This window comes from Nerophis lumbriciformis, linkage group LG20 (assembly GCF_033978685.3).
Source record: "Nerophis lumbriciformis linkage group LG20, RoL_Nlum_v2.1, whole genome shotgun sequence".
NCBI classification, from domain to species: Eukaryota; Metazoa; Chordata; class Actinopteri; order Syngnathiformes; family Syngnathidae; genus Nerophis; species Nerophis lumbriciformis.
The window spans coordinates 35505001-35525544 of NC_084567.2; the positions used below are offsets into that span (position 1 = coordinate 35505001).

At 43.3% G+C, this 20544-nt stretch overlaps 1 protein-coding gene across 1 annotated transcript in view; it reads right to left on the minus strand.

The window, feature by feature from the left end:
- LOC133619667 (leucine-rich repeat transmembrane neuronal protein 4) overlaps positions 1-15059 on the minus strand; it is a 292884-nt gene extending 277825 nt beyond the window's left edge. Inside the window, exon 1 of the mRNA XM_061980859.2 lies at positions 14210-15059. Coding sequence (XP_061836843.2) covers positions 14210-14213 — 4 coding nt within the window. The 5' untranslated portion in view covers positions 14214-15059. The remainder of the gene's footprint in view (positions 1-14209) is intronic.
- Positions 15060-20544: the final 5485 nt, after the last annotated feature.

The following is a 20544-nucleotide window of genomic DNA, read 5'->3' on the forward strand; positions in this document are numbered from 1 at the left end:
TTGTTTATACGGCCACCCTCAGTGTGACCTGTATGGCTATTGACCAAGTATAGGTGGCATTCACTTGTGAGTGTGTCAAAAGCCGTAGATATTATGTGATTGGGCCGGCACGCAAAGGCAGTGCCTTTAAGGTTTATTGGCCCTTGTACTTCTTCATACGTTCGTCATAAATTTTACTTTTTGAAACCTATACCGAGAATTTTGAAACCGATACCGATTATTTCCGATATTACATTTTAAAGCATTTATCGGCCGATAATATCAGCAGTCCGATATTATCGGACATCCCTAGTTCAAGCCTATCATAACATTTGCTTAAATGAATCCTATGATGGATTTAGTTTTTTGGACCTATAAATGCGAAGGTCCTGGGTTCGATGCCTGGGCTCGGGGCCTTTCTGTGTGGAGTTTGCATGTTCTCCCCGTGACTGCGTGGGTTCCCTCCGGGTACTCTGGCTTCCTCACACCTCCAAAGACATGCACCTGGGGATAGGTTGATTGGCAACACTAAATGGTCCTTAGTGTGTGAATGTGAGTGTGAATGTTGTCTGTCTATCTGTGTTGGCCCTGCGATGAGGTGGCGACTTGTCCAGGGTTTACCCCGCCTTCCGCCCATTGCAGCTGGGATAGGCTTCAGAACCCCCGCGACCCCGAAAGGAACAAGCGGAAGAAAATGGATGGATGGAAGGTGACGATCACATAAACGACCAGCCCTACAAGAGGGTGAAAAATGTTTGCCATCCCGGTCCAAAACAATGGATGGGTAAGACAAAGCTACCGTGTTTAAAAGTACCGTATTTTTCGGACTATAAGGCGCACTTAAAATCCTGACATTTTCTCAAAAATCGACAGTGTGCCTTACAACCCGGTGCTCCTAATGTACGGCATTATTCAGGTTGTGCTTACTGACCTCAAAGCAATTTTATTTGGTACATGGTGTAATGAAATGTGTGACCAGTAGATGGCAGTCATACATAAGAGATACGTGTAGGCTGCAATATAATGGCAGTAAACAACACCAATACTTTAAATGTTCCATTGAGAATATAGAACATTACACACGGCGCTCAAAAATATGTCAAAATGTTTTTAGTACGACTTCGGTAAGCTATGAAGCCACACCGCTTAATAGATTGTCGGCGCATTAAACATATAAGTATTATTATGGTGCGTTATATATAAGGACCGCAAAAAGGCACCTATTAGCAGACATTATCTGGCCTTTTGTTTCGCAATATTATGCAAAATCAACTTTTCTTACCTTCTGGTACCTGCTGATGTGTATTTGGGATCTGCATAAGTCCTGAAAATGTGTGCGCCATTGTAGTCCGTGCCGACACCGTAGTCATAAGCTTCTTCTTTTCATCAACCTTCTTATGTGGCATTCATCTTCCACTGTCGCCATTTCTAACATAAAGTAGCATAAAGTTCTTACTTATATCTGTCAGTAGACTAGCTATCAAAGCGCTAAAAACTGTAGTGGGTTTACATAATTCACCCACGGAACTTTAGTTATTGGAGGGTTCCGAAAAATACGCCAGTGTGTGTGGAGGGGGGCGTGGCCTGCGGACCTGCAGCGAAGCGGGGTGTGCCAGGATCGGCTTCGAGATCAGCGACAGGTGCGTAGATGGCCCACCTGGGCCTGGTTATGTAATCACCTGTCGCTCTGTTAAAAGGCAGCAGCCGGGGAGGAGAGAGAGGTGGAGCTTGAGCGAGAGCGAGCCTGAGACACACCAGACAATTGCTGAAAAGCAACCCACTGAACTATTGTGAAGAAAATAAAACAGTGTTATAACCCTGATCCGGGCTAGTGTGACGATGTTTGGTGGAACCCCTAGGAGGGAAACCTCCACAATTTGGCGCCCAATCAATCCGGCCCTGGCACACCCCGCTTCGCTGCAGGTCCGCAGGCCACGCCCCCCTCCACAGTGTGTTTAAAAGCACAGCAGTAAATGTTGCTGTCCTATGCATGACAGCTATTTCTGCCTCTAAGCCTTAACACTCGAAGACAATTTGTTCATTTTTCTGCGCACCTTAAACTAAAATGAATGTGCATTATTAACTTAGCAAATGACTGCGTGGACGAGCAACCGGCAAGTTTGCGAAAACGACTCGCAGCTTTGCAGGGATGCCAAACAGTGAAACACAACAAGGAGAGAAACCCTGCACCAGTCTGAGCCATCCTATTAGTCTCCAATTATCTTCGGGATGATGGCACTGGCTGCCAAGTTACAGCCGTTTCAACACTTGGTACAAAACAATGAACTGAATTTGTGCCACTTTTTCCAAGACCGCACAAAAGTTTTGCAAGAATATTGCCGTAACGACAATGTACGCACACAGGCGGACTTTTGTTTTGTTTTGTTTTTCTATCTTTTCTGATTTCCCTTGATATTAACAGCTCCATGCAAGTGAAGTGAAATGCTGTAGGATAACAATAATAACAGAGGATGCACAATACTTGTGTATGAAAAACTTCCTACTTCTCAACTAGTGATAACTTAGTTTGTGTAATAAATAATCAAACACATGTGTATTTGATAAACTAACGGTATGTTTGTCCAGTCTTCAATGATAGTAAAGGCATTACAGGTTACATTATCAAATATTTTTGACAATAAAGGTTTGATCATAACAATCCACATTTTGTGTTATTAATGCGCTAATAGGCTCGTGGCTGAACATGGAAGTGTAGCTCCACCCCTCTAAATGCAAGCGCTCCCGCAGCAGGGTATACAACTTATGTAGGGGATACTGTGGAGAATGCATATATGTTTCAGAATTATTTCTTTATTCATAGCCATGTTTAGAGTATCTAGTATTTTTGTATATTCTGTATACCAGTTTCTCTTTGTCTTCATAGGTCTGTTTAGTGTCTTACACAGTGTTGCGAGAGGGAGAGGCATCCTTTTTCTGGGGGATGGGAGGGGGCGGCTTTCTTCTTTAAAGAGTAGTTTATTCCGTTTGAATGGGAGATCAACTAGAGTAGCCGATTTGAATGTATTGGTGTGGGCTGATCACCTGAAATTTCAGTAAAACTTGATAATCTCTGTCTGGACTGGAGCCTGCAATGCCTCAGACTGGAAGTCTCTCCAGAGAGTGGTGAGGACGGCGGAAAAGATCATCAGGACTCCTCTTCCTCCTATCCAGGAGATCGCAAAAAAGCCGCTGCCTGACCAGGGCTCAGAAAATCTGCAAAGACTCAATTTACCGGTTGATCTACGTTCCCATCCTCACCTATGGTCATGAGCTTGGGGTTATGACCGAAAGGACAAGATCACGGGTACAAGCGGCCGAAATGAGTTTCCTCCGCCGGGTGGTGGGGCTCTCCCTTAGAGATAGGGTGAGAAGCTCTGCCATCCGGGAGCAGCTCAAAGTAAAGCCGTTGATCCTCCACATCGAGAGGAGCCAGATGAGGTGGTTCGGGCATCTGGTAAGGATGCCACCCGAACGCCTCCCTAGGGAGGTGTTTAGGGCACGTCCAACCGGTAGGAGGCCGCGGGGAAGACCCAGGACATGTTGGGAAGACTATGTCTCCCGGCTGGCCTGGGAATGCCTCGGGGTCCCACAGGAAGAGCTGGACGAAGTGGCTGGGGAGAGGGAAGTCTGGGATTCCCTGCTTAGGCTGCTGCCCCCGCGACCCGACCTCGGATAAGCGGAAGAAGATGGATGGATGGCATAATAAATTCATAAAAGAAGCAAACTTTATGAATGTTTTTTGTGACCAACAAGTATGTGCTCCAATCACTCTATCACAAAAACATAAGAGTTAATTATTGGAAACTCAAGACAGCCATGAAATTATGTTCTTTACAAATGTATGTAAACTTTTGACCACGACTAAAACTACTACACTGATGTCATTTTTAAGTGCAACACTACGCTGTCGTATCCAGAGAAATAAACAATTAAATATTTAATACAAAAACAACTTATTATTTAACTAATTCAGCTTGCTCATACATCCAACTGGAATACCATAGGGCAGTGGTTCTCAACCTTTTTTCAGTGATGTACCCCCTGTGAAAACGTTTTTAATTCAAGTACCCCCTAATCCAGGGGTCGGCAACCCAAAATGTTGAAAGAGCCATATTGGACCAAAACTACAAAAACAAATATGTCTGGAGCCGCAAAAAAATTAAAAGCCATATTACATACAGATAGTGTGTCATGAGATATAAATTGAATTAAGAGGACTTAAAGGAAACTAAATGAGCTCAAATGTAGCTACAAATGAGGCATAATGATGCAATATGTACATATAGCTAGCCTAAATAGCATGTTAGCATCGATTAGCTTGCAGTCATGCAGTGACCAAATATGTCTGATTAGCACTCCACACAAGTCAATAACATCAACAAAACTCACCTTTGTGGACTCATGCAGAACGTTAAGTTTGGTAGACAAAATGAGACAGAAAAAGAAGTGGCATAAAACACGTCCTAGAAAGTCGCAGAAAGATATACATGTAAACAAACTAAGGTGAGTTCAAGGACCGCCAAAATAGGACAAAACGGCGCTCGCCAAATACTCGAATCAGTGAAGCATGTTTAATATAAACAGTGTGCTTTACAACAATTAGGGAGGTTTGTGTCATGTTTGTCCTCCTACAGAAACCATATTAACACAAAAAATATTTTTTTTCCCCCTCAACTTTTTCCATTTTTCATACATTTTGGAAAAAGCTCCAGAGAGCCACGAGGGCGGCGCTAAAGAGCCGCATACGGCTCTAGAGCCGCGGGTTGCCGACCCCTGCCCTAATCAGAGCAAAGCATTTTTGGTTGAAAAAAAGAGATAACGAAGTAAAATACAGCACTATGTCATCAGTTTCTGATTTATTAAATTGTATAATAGTGCAAAATATTGCTAATTTGTAGTGGTCTTTCTTGAACTATTTGGAAAAAAATATATAAAAATAATTAAAAACTTGTTGAAAAATAAACAAGTGATTCAATTATAAATAAATATTTCTACACATAGAAGTAATCATCAACTAAAAGTGTCCTCTTTGGGGATTGTAATAGAGATCCATCTGGATTCATGAACTTAATTCTAAACATTTCTTCACAAAAAAAGAAATCTTTAACATCAATATTTATGGAACATGTCCACAAAAAAATCTAGCTGTCAACACTGAATATTGCATTGTTGCATTGTTGCATTGTAATGAATGGAATAGCCTACTTGATTTGATGTTCAGTTTATGAACTTACATTCATATTTTGTTGAAGTATTATTCAATAAATATATTTATAAAGGATTTTTTGAATTGTTGCTATTTTTAGAATATTTAAAAAAATCTCACGTACCCCTTGGCATACCTTCAAGCACCCCCAGGGGTACGCGTACCCCCATTTGAGAACCACTGCCATAGGGCATAATATTAATGTATTAAAAGCATTTTTTTAGCGTTTGACCTGGAAGTGACAAGACAGGCTCAATCCTAGACCTGAAGAGGGCAGGACAAGACGTCATGTCAAGCTCTAATACGCGGTTTGCATCTGTTATATGCTTTAGAGGTTAACAAAATAATCATGAAAAATCAATTCTGTATTCGACTGGCAGCAAGTACAAAGAGGCGAGCACAGGGCTGATGTTTTCACGCCTCTAAAACCTTGTATTAAGTCGGCCTACAGCTGGGTTTTTCAACCTTTTCTGAGCCGAGGCATCCATCCATCCATCCATCCATCTTCTTCCGCTTATCTGAGGTCGGGTCGCGGGGGCAGCAGCCTAAGCAGGGAAGCCCAGCCTTCCCTCTCACCAGCCACGTCGTCCAGCTCCTCCCGGGGGATCCCAAGGCGTTCCCAGGCCAGCCGGGAGACATAGTCTTCCCAACGTGTCCTGGGTCTTCCCCAAGGCCTCGTACCGGTCGGACGTGCCCTAAACACCTCCCTAGGGAGGCGCTCGGGTGGCATCCTGTCCAGATGCCCGAACCACCTCATCTGGCTCCTCTCGATGTGGAGGAGCAGCGGCTTTACTTTGAGCCCCCCCCGGATGACAGAGCTTCTCACCCTATCTCTAAGGGAGAGCCCCGCCACCCGGCGGAGGAAACTCATTTCGGCCGCTTGTACCCGTGATCTTGTCCTTTCGGTCATAACCCAAAGCTCGTGACCATAGGTGAGGATGGGAACGTAGATCGACCGGTAAATTGAGAGCTTTGCCTTCCGGCTCAGCTCCTTCTTCACCACAACGGATCGATACAGCGTCCGCATTACTGAAGACGCCGCACCGATCCGCCTGTCGATCTCACGATCCACTCTTCCCTCACTCGTGAACAAGACTCCGAGGTACTTGAACTCCTCCACTTGGGGCAAGATCTCCTCCCCAACCCGGAGATGGCACTCCACCCTTTTCCAGGCGAGAACCATGGACTCGGACTTGGAGGTGCTGATTCTCATCCCAGTCGCTTCACACTCGGCTGCGAACCGATCCAGTGAGAGCTGAAGATCCTGGCCAGATGAAGCTATCAGGACCACATCATCTGCAAAAAGCAGAGACCTAATCCCGCAGCCACCAAACCAGATCCCCTCAACGCCTTGACTGCGCCTAGAAATTCTGTCCATAAAAGTTATGAACAGAATCGGTGACAAAGGGCAGCCTTGGCGGAGTCCAACCCTCACCGGAAACGTGTCCGACTTACTGCCGGCAATGCGGACCAAGCTCTGACACTGATCATACAGGGAGCGGACCGCCACAATCAGACAGTCCGAAACCCCATACTCTCTGAGCACTCCCCACAGGACTTCCCGAGGGACACGGTCGAATGCCTTCTCCAAGTCCACAAAACACATGTAGACTGGTTGGGCAAACTCCCATGCACCCTCAAGGACCCTGCCGAGAGTATAGAGCTGGTCCACAGTTCCAGGACCAGGACGAAAACCACACTGTTCCTCCTGAATCCGAGGTTCGACTATGAGCCGAGGCACATTTTTTTCATTGAAAAAATCCCAAGGCACACCACTAGCAGAAAACATTACAAAAATTAAACTCAGCACCCGATATTGACAGTAAAAAGTCGTTCTCGCAATTGTTGGGTAAAAATTCAAACCATAACCAACCATGCATCACCATAGCTGTGACTTATTTTGAGTTTTTTTTTTGCTGTTTTCCTGTGTGTAGTGTTTTAGTTCTTGTCTGGCGCTCCTATTTTGTTGCTGATTGTCATGTCATGTACGTCATGACATGCCGTCTGCTCCACGCGCTGTAAGTCTTTGCTGTCGTCCAGCATTTGGTTTTTGTTTACTTTGCAGCCAGTTCAGTTTTAGTTTCGTTTTGCATAGCCGTCCCTAAGCTTCAATGCCTTCTGTTTATTTTTGGTTTAAGCATTAGATACCTTTTTACCTGCACCCTGTCGTCTGCATATTGTGATCACGACAAACCAGTGGCCTCACCTGCCATCATGGAGAAAAAAAATATGTAAAAAGAAAAAAAAAATTAAATTGTTATATGTATCCAGTTATTATACTATAAAGTTATTTTCCATTTAACTTCACCAGTTTTAGATTATTTTTATTCAAAATCGCTGAATTTTCACATTTGCCGTTCAAATACTGAGAAGAGACGGTGCAGTGATCAGCAGCCAGTTGAGGCACGTCACTCAGTGCCTCAACATGGATTGCGGACTCGGCTAACTGCTGGCCTGCTGTGCAGTGAGACCGTATTGCTATATGAATTATATTATACATTTCCATAGTTTAGTGTATTTTGTCAACAACTGTATGTGTGTAACATATTTCTTGTGCTGAGCAATCATAAAACTGCTGCGAAGACACACTGGCTGAGGCTCGCGTAATCCCGCCTCCTGCACCTCCGCCGCAGACTGCACCCCCCGACGGGAGCGCCACACCAACCAAAGCCCACACCCAAACCCTCCACGTGCAAGACCGAATCCACCCAAAAAAAGTCACTTAACAAGAAGCCAAAAAGTGCAAAAACAACATTGCTCGCGCCGGAGGAGCCGTGAACGACTGCAGGGACACAACATTGGGTACACCTGCAGACTGCAGCACGGATTTCATATTTCATTCATTCGCAACTCCTCCAACACGAACACCACTGTTCCCGCACTTATAAGTAAAGGTATGACCATAATATTGTTTTTTTTATTAAATGTGCTTTTTTGTGTGCTACAGTTTGTATGTGTAAAGTTAAAGTTAAGTTAAAGTACCAATGATTGTCACACACACACTAGGTGTGGTGAAATTTGTCCTCTGCATTTGACCCATCCCCTTGATCACCGCACCCGAGCATAACTGTTGGTGATTAAACCCCCAATTCCAAGCCTTGATGCTGAGTGCCAAGCAGGGAAGAATGCTGGTATGAGCTTTTAAACATAACCCGTTAACTGCTGCCAATCAAATGGTGAATAAGATACTCTTTAGGGTTCATATGTTTGTAAATCTGACTGTGATGAAGTCAGTCATGAACCTCACCGCACGTCACTGCGACAAACCCTGTTCCTGACGTCTACAAAGCAATTAGTTACCTGCTGCCACCTAGTGATATGGAAGAGTATTACACAGTTACTCTGCCGAGCTCTTGACAGTACAGACATTAATTACTGGTTCGCAAAGAATATTTTCAACCCAATTAGGTGAAATTACATACCGTATTTTTCGGACTATAAGTCGCAGTTTTTTTCATAGTTTGGCCGGGCTCCAGTGCGATTTATGTATGTTTTTTTCCTTCTTTATAATGCATTTTCGGCAGGTGCGACTTATACTCCGAAAAATACGGTAATTTCCCAGGGCACGCCAAACAATATCTCACGGTACACTGGTGGTTGAAAAACACTGGCCCATAGTATTCTGTGTCAGCCGGGGGATGATCAGAGTGATGCCAGAATAAAGACCATTGCAGTCAACATAACTAATTTGAGATGATTTCAGAACGAGTCCATTGACTGTAGTCCAAGGCTACTTTAAACTATTTGTGTGATCTGGTTGTTCAAGAATAATAATTCCAGTGAAAGCCGACAAATTAAATCTTTCATTTAGGTGATTTTTTATTCAGTTAGTCAGCAACACGTGACAAAGAAGTTGGGAAAGGTGGCAATAAATACTGATAAAGTTGAGGAATGCTCATCAAACACTTATTTGGAACATCCCACAGGTGTGCAGGCTAATTGGGAACAGGTGGGTGCCATGATTGGGTATAAAAACAGCTTCCCAAAAAATGCTCAGACTTTCTCAAGAAAGGATGGGGCGAGGTACACCCCTTTGTCCACAACTGCGTGAGCAAATAGTCAAACAGTTTAAGAACAACGTTTCTCAAAGTGCAATTGCAAGAAATTTAGGGATTTCAACATCTACGGTCCGTAATATCATCAAAAGGTTCAGAGAATCTGGAGAAATCACTCCACGTAAGCGGCATGGCTGGAAACCAACATTGAATGACCGTGACCTTCGATCCCTTAGACGGCACTGTATCAAAAACCGACATCAATCTCTAAAGGATATCACCACATGGGCTGAGGAACACTTCAGAAAACCACTGTTACTAAATACAGTTTGTCGCTACATCTGTAAGTGCAAGTTAAAGCTCTACTATGCAAAGCAAAAGCCATTTATCAACAACATCCAGAAACGCCGCCGGCTTCTCTGGGCCCGAGATCATCTAAGATGGACTCATGCAAAGTGGAAAAGTGTTCTGTGGTTCGACGAGTCCACATTTCAAATTGTTTTTGGAAATATTCGACATTGTGTCATCCGGACCAAAGGGGAAGCGAACCATCCAGACTGTAATCGACGCAAAGTTGAAAAGCCAGCATCTGTGATGGTATGGGGGTGCATTAGTGCCCAAGGCATGGGTAACTTACACATCTGGGAAGGCACCATTAATGCTGAAAGGTACATACTGGTTTTGGAACAACATATGCTGCCATTTAAGCGCCGTGTTTTTCATGGACGCCCCTGCTTATTTCAGTAAGACAATGCCAAGCAACATTCAGCACGTGTTACAACAGCGTGTCTTTGTAAAAAAAGAGTGCGGGTACTTTCCTGGTCCCGGCTGCAGTCCAGACCTGTCTTCCATCGAAAATGTGTGGCGCATTATGAAGCGTAAATGCCCCGGACTGTTGAACGACTGAAGCTCTACATAAAACAAGAATGGGAAAGAATTCCACTTTCTGGTTAATAGTCTTTATTATGTCCTTATTGGAGTCACAGCCTTTCCCAAATAACGTCAATTGAAAGACAGGATCATTTCCAGTCAATGGCAAAGCACAAACAACCAGAGATGACCCACTCCCGATCTTGGGATCGAAACGGGGCGGATATTGGCCTTTTTTTAACTGGCCGGCTAATGAGCTGCCAGTGTGAAAGATTCCTTCAAAAGAGGGAGACACAGATACATTTCCTAAACCCTCATTACACACATGCAGAAGTACCACGAATCCCAGGAGATTGTGTGCCTTGCCAGAACACCGGCTCCAATTTGCCATCAAGCTCCAACAAACACGTCAACTATCCACTGTGCGAAGCTTCTTCTAAGATACTAATCCTCATCACCGTGGCATAAAATAAACACAAGTAATAATAAAGTTATTCCCAAGTCTCATTGTCACTGGAGGACTGGAGGAAAACACACAAGAAGCTACAGCTAAAGCTTCTATGTAAAGTAGGGGTGATCAATCCAGATGTCGATACCATCGATATCAAGTACGGTATCAGTAAGTAAACGATACTAAAGTAATTCGATTGATAGGTTTCTCTCTTTTTTGTTCCTATCACAAACCCCGTTTCCATATGAGTTGGGGAATTGTGTTAGATGTAAATATAAACGGAATACAATGATTTGTAAACCCTTTTCAACCCATATTCAATTGAATGCACTACAAAGACAACATATTTGATGTTCAAACTCATAAACTTTATTTTTTTTTTGCAAATAATAATTAACTTAGAATTTCATGGCTGCAACACGTGCCAAAGTACTTGGGAAAGGGCATGTTCACCACTGTGTTACATCACCTTTTCTTTTAACAACACTCAATAAACGATTGGGAACTGAGGAAACTAATTGTTGAAGCTTTGAAAGTGGAATTCTTTCCCATTCTTGTTTTATGTAGAGCTTCAGTCGTTCAACAGTCCGGGGCCTCCGCTGTCGTATTTTACGCTTCATAATGCGCCACACATTTTCGATGGGAGACAGGTCTGGACTGCAGCTGGGCCAGGAAAGTACCCGCACTCTTTTCTTACGAAGCCACGCTGTTGTAACACGTGCTGAATGTGGCTTGGCATTGTCTTGCTGAAATAAGCATGGGCGTCCATGAAAAACACGGCGCTTAGATGGCAGCATATGTTGTTCCAAAACCTGTATGTGCCTTTCAGCATTAATGGTGCCTTCACAGATGTGTAAGTTACCCATGCTTTGGGCACTAATGCACCCCCATACCATCACAGATGCTGGCTTTTGAACTTTGCGTCGATAACAGTCTGGATGGTTCGCTTCGCCTTTGGTCCGGATGACACGATGCCGAATATTTCCAAAAACAATTTGAAATGTGGACTCGTCGAACCACAGAACACTTTTCCACTTTGCATGAGTCCATCTTAGATGATCTCGGGCCCGGAGAAGCCGGCGGCGTTTCTGGATGTTGTTGATAAATGGCTTTCACTTTGCATAGTAGAGCTTTAACTTGCACTTACAGATGTAGCGACAAACTGTTTTTAGTGACAGTGGTTTTCTGAAGTGTTCCTCAGCCCATGTGGTGATATCCTTTAGAGATTGATGTCGGTTTTTGATACAGTGCCGTCTGAGGGATCGAAAGTCACGGTCATTTAATGTTGGTTTCCGGCCATGCCGCTTACGTGGAGTGATTTCTCCAGATTCTCTGAATCTTTTGATGATATTATGGACCGTAGATGTTGAAATCCCTAAATTTCTTGCAATTGCACTTTGAGAAACGTTGTTCTTAAACTGTTTGACTATTTGCTCAAGCAGTTGTGGACAAAGGGGTGTACCTCGCCCCATCCTTTTCTTGAGAAAGACTGAGCATTTTTTGGGAAGCTGTTTTTATACCCAATCATGGCACCCACCTGTTCCCCAATTAGCTTGCACACCTGTGGGATGTTCCAAATACGTGTTTGATGAGCATTCCTCAACTTTATCAGTATTTATTGCCACCTTCCCCAACTTCTTTGTCACGTGTTGCTGGCATCAAACTCTAAAGTTAATGATTATTTGCAAAAAAAAATGTTTATCAGTTTGTTTTTGTAGCATATTCAACTGAATACGGGTTGAAAATGATTTGCAAATCCTTGTATTTCGTTTATATTTACATCTAGCGCAATTTCCCAACTCATATGGAAACGGGGTTTGTCAGAACATTTGGGGACATCGAGGTTGTTTTGTCTAAAAGTCAAATAATGTGCTTAATGACCTCTTAAAGAAATAAGTTGGCCCCAAAAAAACAAAGCAAATATAAAATATGCTAATATATTCTCAAGGGGCACTATGACCCCCTACCTGCTCCACCTGACATTTCAAGAACCTTTTGGATGCTGAGGGGCCAGCAGAAGGTCATCCATTGCCTATTGTTGGTGGACTAACGTGGCCCGAGCCAAGGTTGGGAATACTTATTTAAGTATTTGTTTTATTCATTTTTTTTTCCGACAGAGAGACGGCGAGCTAAGAATTTTAATCAGGTGAAAGATGTGTGGGATGTGATTTGGGTCACTCTGTTCTTTTTTTTTTTTTTTTTCATTTCTACAATCCCTTCAATGCCGCCTCTCTTCTAGCAAAAGCAGAGATCTCAGATGACACGGTCCATGAAGCCTAAGTGTGTCGCATGCCGTTAACGAAGAACATCTCAGTCAGCTGCACCATGTAATCATCACGTAATTGTGGGACACCTCGTAAAATGTTTTTTTTTTTTCAAAAACACGTGAAATTTACTTTTTTTTTTCGGGGGGCCGGGGTTAATGCACCTTGCCGCCGCTCTGTTCTTGGATCGTAGGATACCTGCATAAGCTGCTGCAAACTTCACTGCACCACCGAGAGCGTCTAGTGACGTGCTATTAAACCGGGGGGGGGGGGTGAACAAAAAGCTCGCCGTGATTCACCCTATAGGCCTTGCTTTTTCTCCGCTCATAAATCGCATCTTGAGTTCCTCCAGCTGCACCGTGCAGCTTCTTCATGTGCGGCTCTAGCTCGTATTGATGCGGTGCAGAAACCCCACCGTGGGTCAATATATCACGCCGCCTTGCAATTAATGGCGTCGAACTTGATCATCTGTACAGGTCGGCTCGGGGGTGGTAATATTACCAATAATGTGGTGCTAGTATGCACATACTAACAAACCAGTACTGTTATGCAACTATTAATCCAATTCCACACACTTTTTTTTTTTCAATTTATGCAACACCCGAGCGAGCGTTCCTTGATTATGTGAATGCATGACAGCGCCTGCAATGAAATCGCCAAAGTTTGGCCTCACCAACGCGCTCCGACCGGGTGGTTTTGTTGGGATTTGTGTTCCTATCACAATTATCCACCCTTTTTTTTTTTTTTTTTTTTGGCTTCCAACACGGGGGTGTGATTAGTATTCCTGTCCATGCCAATTGACTCAAATTGGTCAAAATAAGAAAAAGGGTCCCTTTTAGTGTATTTTCAAGTTATCATTGCATATATGTATTGTTGCATTGGAACAATTGTATTGTCATTATTGTTATTATTCATTATCAATAGTGCTATTTATACTGGTATTTGTAGTGTAATAATGTAATTTCGGTGTTATTATTTATTTCACTAATTGCTATCACTTTTACCATCATATTTGTACATGCCCTATTTGTTGATGTTGTTCTATTGTTGTTGTTGTTATTGTTGTGTTTGTTGTTCTTGTTGATGTCCTCTCTCTGCCTCCCCCCCCCCCCCCCCCCCCAACAATTTCCCCTCCTCTGTTTTCCTTTTTTTTCCCCCCCTCTCTTTCCATCCCCATCCTGCTCCGGCCCGGCTGCACCAAATAATAATATAAGCCCATTTAATAAAGTCATATACAAATAAGGCAACAAGAGAAGTATCACGCATTTCTCTTTTGTAAAGTGAATTTGTGCCGGACAAGACAAAAAAATAATAATAATAAATAAAATAATTAATGCAAAAATTACAGATGAAGTATGTGGTCAAAATGACAGTGAAAATATGCATTTTTCATTATTATGTGATTTAAACATGCAAAAGGTGGAAAATATGACAAATAACTCACCCATATCTGCAGATCTGTTCAGTCCAACCTACAGGTTTTTTTTTTTGTTTTTTTTTTACAGGATCCTGGTAGCCATTTCCACGAACAGGTACCGTCCTAATCCACAAGCACCCGCAGTCTGAGCGCACCTGCCCCCCCTTTTCCTCTCCTCTAGTCCGGCTTGAAAGCGCACGTCGAGCCGAGCACTTCCAGGAAGGATTTTTTTTTTTTATTCGATGATTTTTTTTTCAAAACTCCCCGTCCTGGTTTTTGCTGCAAAAACACCCAAGTTGGAGCCCCAGAGAACCCGGCGCTGCGGCAGGCGCAGTCCCCTCCGAGTGCGCCATGGCCAGTGTCTGAACGCGCGTCAAAGATCCAAGACCCTAAAAAAAAAAAAACCCCCCGTCAGGGAAGAACTTTACCTCGGTAGGATGCGATGTTCCCCCGGCAAGAAAGCAGCATTTAGATGCATCTCCCCCAGCAGCTTGCTGTCGTCTACACACCAAAAAAAGAAGAAAAAAAAAGGGGGATGCTCAGTCCGCACCACTCGTGGCGCGCTCCGCAGCAGCCAAACGCACCGCTTCTCCGGGAGTCACCGGCAAAAAACTGGGGGAAAATACTCCAATATCCAAATATCCTCCTTTTCCTGGTCGTTTTCCCTCCCGAGTCCGCTGCAGGTTCGGCGTTAACGCGTGCGTCTGCATGCCCGAGCTACTTAATGTTAACCAGGCGGGATCCGAATGCCCTCTTCTGGCGGCGGTGCGACCCGCCAGCACGTCCGTGGGAAGCGGATTCAAAATCCCTCACAGAACGGTCTTCAAAAAATGCCACACACACACACACACTCTCAAACACACACACACACACACACACGCATGGAAGTCAAACGTATGCAAACAGATTAATGACATGGTTGCTGGGTTTTTGTTTTTTTTCACCCCTCTAGTGGATTTTGCACTATATTGCCAAAAGTATTTGGCCACCCATCCAAATGATGAGAATCAGGGTGCATAATCACTTGGCCCGGCCACAGGTGTGTACAATTAAAGGCCTACTGAAACCCACTACTTCCGACCACGCAGTCTGATAGTTTATATATCAATGATGAAATCTTAACATTGCAACACATGCCAATACTAAAGTGCAATTTTAAATTTCGCGCAAATTATCCTGCTGGCATGATGACGCCTGCGCGTGACGTCACGGATTGTAGAGGGCATTTTGGGACAGCGTGGTGGCCAGCTATTAAGTCGTATGTTTTCATCGCAAAAATTCCACATTATTCTGGACATCTGTGTTGGTGACTCTTTTGCAATTTGTTCAATGAACAATGGAGACAGCAAAGAAGAAAGCTGTGGGTGGGAAGCGGTGTATTGCGGCAGGTGTTGTGCCGGATAACGCACCCCCGCCGTAGAATGCACCCCTTGACTGTTGTGCCGGACAGGGCCGGCCCGTGGCATAGGCCGTATAGGCAAATGCTAAGGGCGCCGTCCATCAGGGGGCGCCACGCCAGTGCCACAAATGTTGGAGAAAAAAAAAAAAAAAAAAAAAAAGTTGGTCCTATTATTTCTAAATACAAAAAATAATCCCACGTTAATTAAAATGCAAAGTAAAGCCTATTTAATAGAACTATTATTTGTTACAACATTACGCCCCCCTCCTCCCCCGCACGGTGCGCCCCCTCCCTTGCCGTATCATGACTCTTTTTGGACGTCACCACATCAAAAAAATCAACACAAGACGTCAAAACGGCCGAAACTGTCAGGTGCCCAGGGAAGAAAAAAGAGAAAAGAAGAGGAGTAGAAACGAGAAAAGACAGAGGTAGCAGGTAGGTAACGTTAGCCTACATGAAATTATTTGTCTGTTACAGAATGTGATAGTAACCTGGCTTTTTAGCATTAAGCTAATGTTACATGATTCGGCAATTGCTAATCAATAAATAGCTAGTTCTGTTTTAACGTCGGGTTAATATTGTGGAGGGGCTAAATTGTTGTGGAAAATAATAATGTAATGTTAGCTAATTCCTCAGGGACATTTGTATTAGATCTTTTAAGCAGGTGTTTTTTTGTTTACATTGTTATTGCCTTCTGGTTAGCTAATGTTTGCCCTGCAGGTAATAGTCACTTTTCCACCCCTTTATATATTAGGTATAGTTGTAAGTAAAAAAAAAAAAGGTCAAAGACAAAGCTAATCGGTTTCTTGTGAGTATATACACTTCACTGCCGATGTGGGGGGGGCGCCACCTAAAATCTTGCCTAGGGCGCCAGATTGGTTAGGGCCGGGCCTGGTGCCGGATAACGCAGCCGGTGTTTCATTGTTTATGTAATAGTGTGATGTTGTTGTGCTATATTATGAACTAGACAGGGTGTTATATTTATTTTGAAGTATCGCTTTTATTTTGAAGAACCGGATGTCCGGTGCGGGAAGTGTCTTTGCTGTTTTTTCGATGACTTTACTTCCTCTTCTTTCGGACTTTTGAATGAGAAGGTAATAGTTCTTCCCTGCTCCGTGTTTCTTCATATTGTATACATTCTTCCTAAACGTTCCTAGATACTTGAAAAGTTAACCCAATATTGTTGTGGGTACAAGTGATGTGTTGTTTTGATTAATTTTTATGCACAATTTCGTTTATTTAGATGTAGAGCGTCGACTGTGTGAAATGTTTGGTAGTATTTACGCATGGTATTTACATCACACAGGAGCAGATATCAGTCCGCCAGAAAGTTGAGACCTGTGTGTGTGTGTTTCATGTTTCCAACACAGGTATGTGGATTTGTGCATTATTATTATTTTGTGAGAAAACGTTTTCGTTAATGTAATTTAATTTATTATTATTTTTATATGAATTAATGTTTTTTACTTCCTCTTCCTTCGGACTTTTGAATGAGAAGGAGCAGATATCACTCCGCCAGAAAGTTGAGACCTGTGTGTGTGTGTGTTTCATGTTTCCAACACAGGTTGCCAATAAATACTGAACCGACGGCATGGTGAAGTGTCTTTTATTTTTTTTAAATTACACAACGCAGAATAAGACTCACTACATTTACATTCCCGAAAGATGACAGTCAAGCTTTACCATTGGCCTGTGGAGAACTGGGACAACAGAGACTCTTACCAGGAGGACTTTGAGTTGGATACGCAAACGCGGTACCGTGAGTACGCATGCAGCTGCGGCTTCCAAACATTTGATCGCTTGCGTGCCGCTATGTGCATGCCACGTACGTAACTTTGGGGACTTTGGGGAAATATATGTGCTGTATGAACTTTGGGGAGGTGAACGGTACTTTGGGCTGTGGGATTGAGTGTGTTGTGCAGGTGTTTGAGTTGTATTGGCGGGTTATATAGACGGGAGGGGGGAGGTGTTTGTTATGCGGGATTAATTTGTGGCATATTAAATGTAAGCCTGGTTGTGTTGTGGCTAATAGAGTATATATATGTCTTGTGTTTATTTACTGTTTTAGTCATTCCCAGCTGAATATCAGGTCCCACCCGCCTCTCACATCCTCTTCCCTATCTGAATCGCTCCCACTGCCCTCTAGTGCTTCACTCTCACTTTCCTCATCCACAAATCTTTCATCCTCGCTCAAATTAATGGGGAAATCGTCGCTTTCTCGGTCCGAATCGCTCTCGCTGCTGGTGGCCATGATTGTAAACAATGTGCGGATGTGAGGAGCTCCACAACCTGTGACGTCACGCTACTCGTCTGCTACTTCCGGTACAGGCAAGGCTTTTTTATCAGCGACCAAAAGTTGCGAACTTTATCGTCGATGTTCTCTACTAAATCCTTTCAGCACAAATATGACAAAATCGCGAAATGATCAAGTATGACACATAGAATGGACCTGCTATCCCCGTTTAAATAAGAAAATCGCATTTCAGTAGGCCTTTAAAAGATAACACAAGAACCGAGCAAACACAACACAACACAAACAGAGCACGATAAAAAATAAATAACTAAAATAAATAGAACATAAAAACAAGTTCACAGCAGGTGTATTATGGGGCGCCATAGCAGGTTGGATATTACTCAGTGTTAAAATCCATGGAATAAACGTATGTTTTTAAAAAGAGATTTAAAAAAAAGGAAGAGAGGAGGCCTGTGTAACACTCAGAGGTAAGTTGTTCCAGAGCTTGGGAGCAGCAGCGGCGAAAGCTCTGTCACCTCTAAGCTTCAGCCTTGTGTCAGGGACCGTCAGTAGCAGCTGATCGGCTGATCTTAGGGATCGGGTGGGGCAGTAAGGCTGAAGGAGGTCGGAGAGATATGTTAGAGCGAGGTTGTTTAGACATTTAAAAACAAATAGAAGGAGTTTAAAGTTGATTCGGTAACGCACAGGGAGCCAGTGAAGGGACGCTAATATAGGGGTGCTCACGTCTGCGGGTCTGTGTTAGCAGACGAGCAGCAGAGTTCTGCACAGGCTGCAGGCGGGCGAGGGAGGCCTGGCTAATGCCTACGTACAGGGCATTGCAGAAGTCTAGACGAGTCGAGATAAAGGCGTGGATTAATTTCTCGAGATCATGTCCTGATAGAAGCGGTTTCACTTTCGCTATTTGGCGAAATTGATAAAAGCTTTTTTGTACGACGCTGCTGATTTGTTTTTTGAATTTAAAATCTGAGTCGAACTTTACCCCCAGGTTTGTGACACAGTCGCTGAAGTACGGGGTCAGAGTGCCGAGGTCAACGTTGGGGGGAGGGAGAGCGACTTGGACCGGACAACGAAACTTCTGTTTTGTCTTCATTTAGGCTCAGCAAGTTAGCTGAAAGCCAGGCTTTGATGTCGTGCAGGCAGTCAATGAGACGTTGGACAGTGTTATTTTGTGCCATGGGAAAATAAATCTGGCAATCATCGGCATAAAAAATGAAATGCAATACCGTACTTCCTAAAAACAGAATTAAGGGGGAAAAGGTAAAGCGCAAATAAGATTGGGGCAAGGATTGAGCCCTGGGGGACCCCATGTGGTAAAGGAGCTGTGGAAGACATAAAACTGTCTATTTTTACACAAAAACTCCTCTCGGTTAGGTACGACCGGAACCAGTTGAGGGCGGCGCCCTTAATGCCCACACAGTTCTCAAGACGAGTGATTAAGGTGGCGTGGTCGACGGTGTTGAACGCAGCAGACAGATCTAAAAGCACCAGGACAACATATTTACCAGAAAATCCAATCCTAAATATTCCAAAGTCAACTGTCGGCTTGATTATAAGAAAATGGAAGAGTTTTGGGAACAACAGCAACTCAGCCACCAAGTGGTAGGCCACGTAAACTGACAAGAGAGAGGGGTCAGCGGATGCCGAAGCACGTAGTGCAGCGTTTCTCAAAGTGTGGGGTGCGCCCCACTGGTGGGGAATAGAGACATGACAGGTGGGGCGCGAGGAACGGGAGGAAATTTCACTTTAAATTTTTTTATTTATTATTATATTCTTAGATTATTTTTTTTACTATGCTTTCATTTTCTATACACACTGTAAATCACTTTGTGATCCTGTCTATGAAATCCGCTATATAAATAAATAGAAATTACCGGTACTTATTTTTACTGTAGGCTTTATATTTCTTGGTACGAGCGAAAGTTTGACAGACATAGCAACAGTAACTAATGGGGGCGGGGCTAAGCGGAACAAACTTTCGCGCGGATGGGTAGCAGGCTAATGTGTGGATCACAATTACACAAATATATACATTTGTGACTCGCACCTCAAAGGTCGTCGAGCCAGAGCCAGCGCCTGCAGAGAAACAAAAATCCGACGGGCACACACTGTGTCATTCACCGGGAAGCACTCGCGTCAAGGCAGCTCAGCCCCGAACTCAATGAGGTTTTAACAGATGTTGTGAGCGCGGTAAATTTGATCAAAACACGACCACTGAAAGTGCGACTGTTCTCTGCACTGTGTGAGGAAATGGGAGCTGATCATACAGCCGTGCTGTTTCACAGTGAAGCAAGGTGGCTCTCCCGGGGAAAAGGGCTGTCACTTGCCCTGTCTTGCCAAATGCATAGCTCCTCCTTTTTTTTTTTTGCAAAGATTGCAAAGTGGCACTTTTATTTTATTTATTATTGAACTTGATGCAAGTTATAACACTTTTTTTGATTTATTATTGAACTTGATGCAAGTTATAACACTTTTGTTTTATTTATTATTGAACTTGATGCAAGTTATTTGATTTATTATTGAACTTGATGCAAGTTATAACACTTTTTTTGATTTATTATTGAACTTGATGGAAGTTATAACACTTTTTTGATTTATTATTGAACTTGATGCAAGTTATTTGATTTATTATTGAACTTGATGCAAGTTATAACACTTTTATTTGATTTATTATTGAACTTGATGCAAGTTATAACACTTTTTTTGATTTAT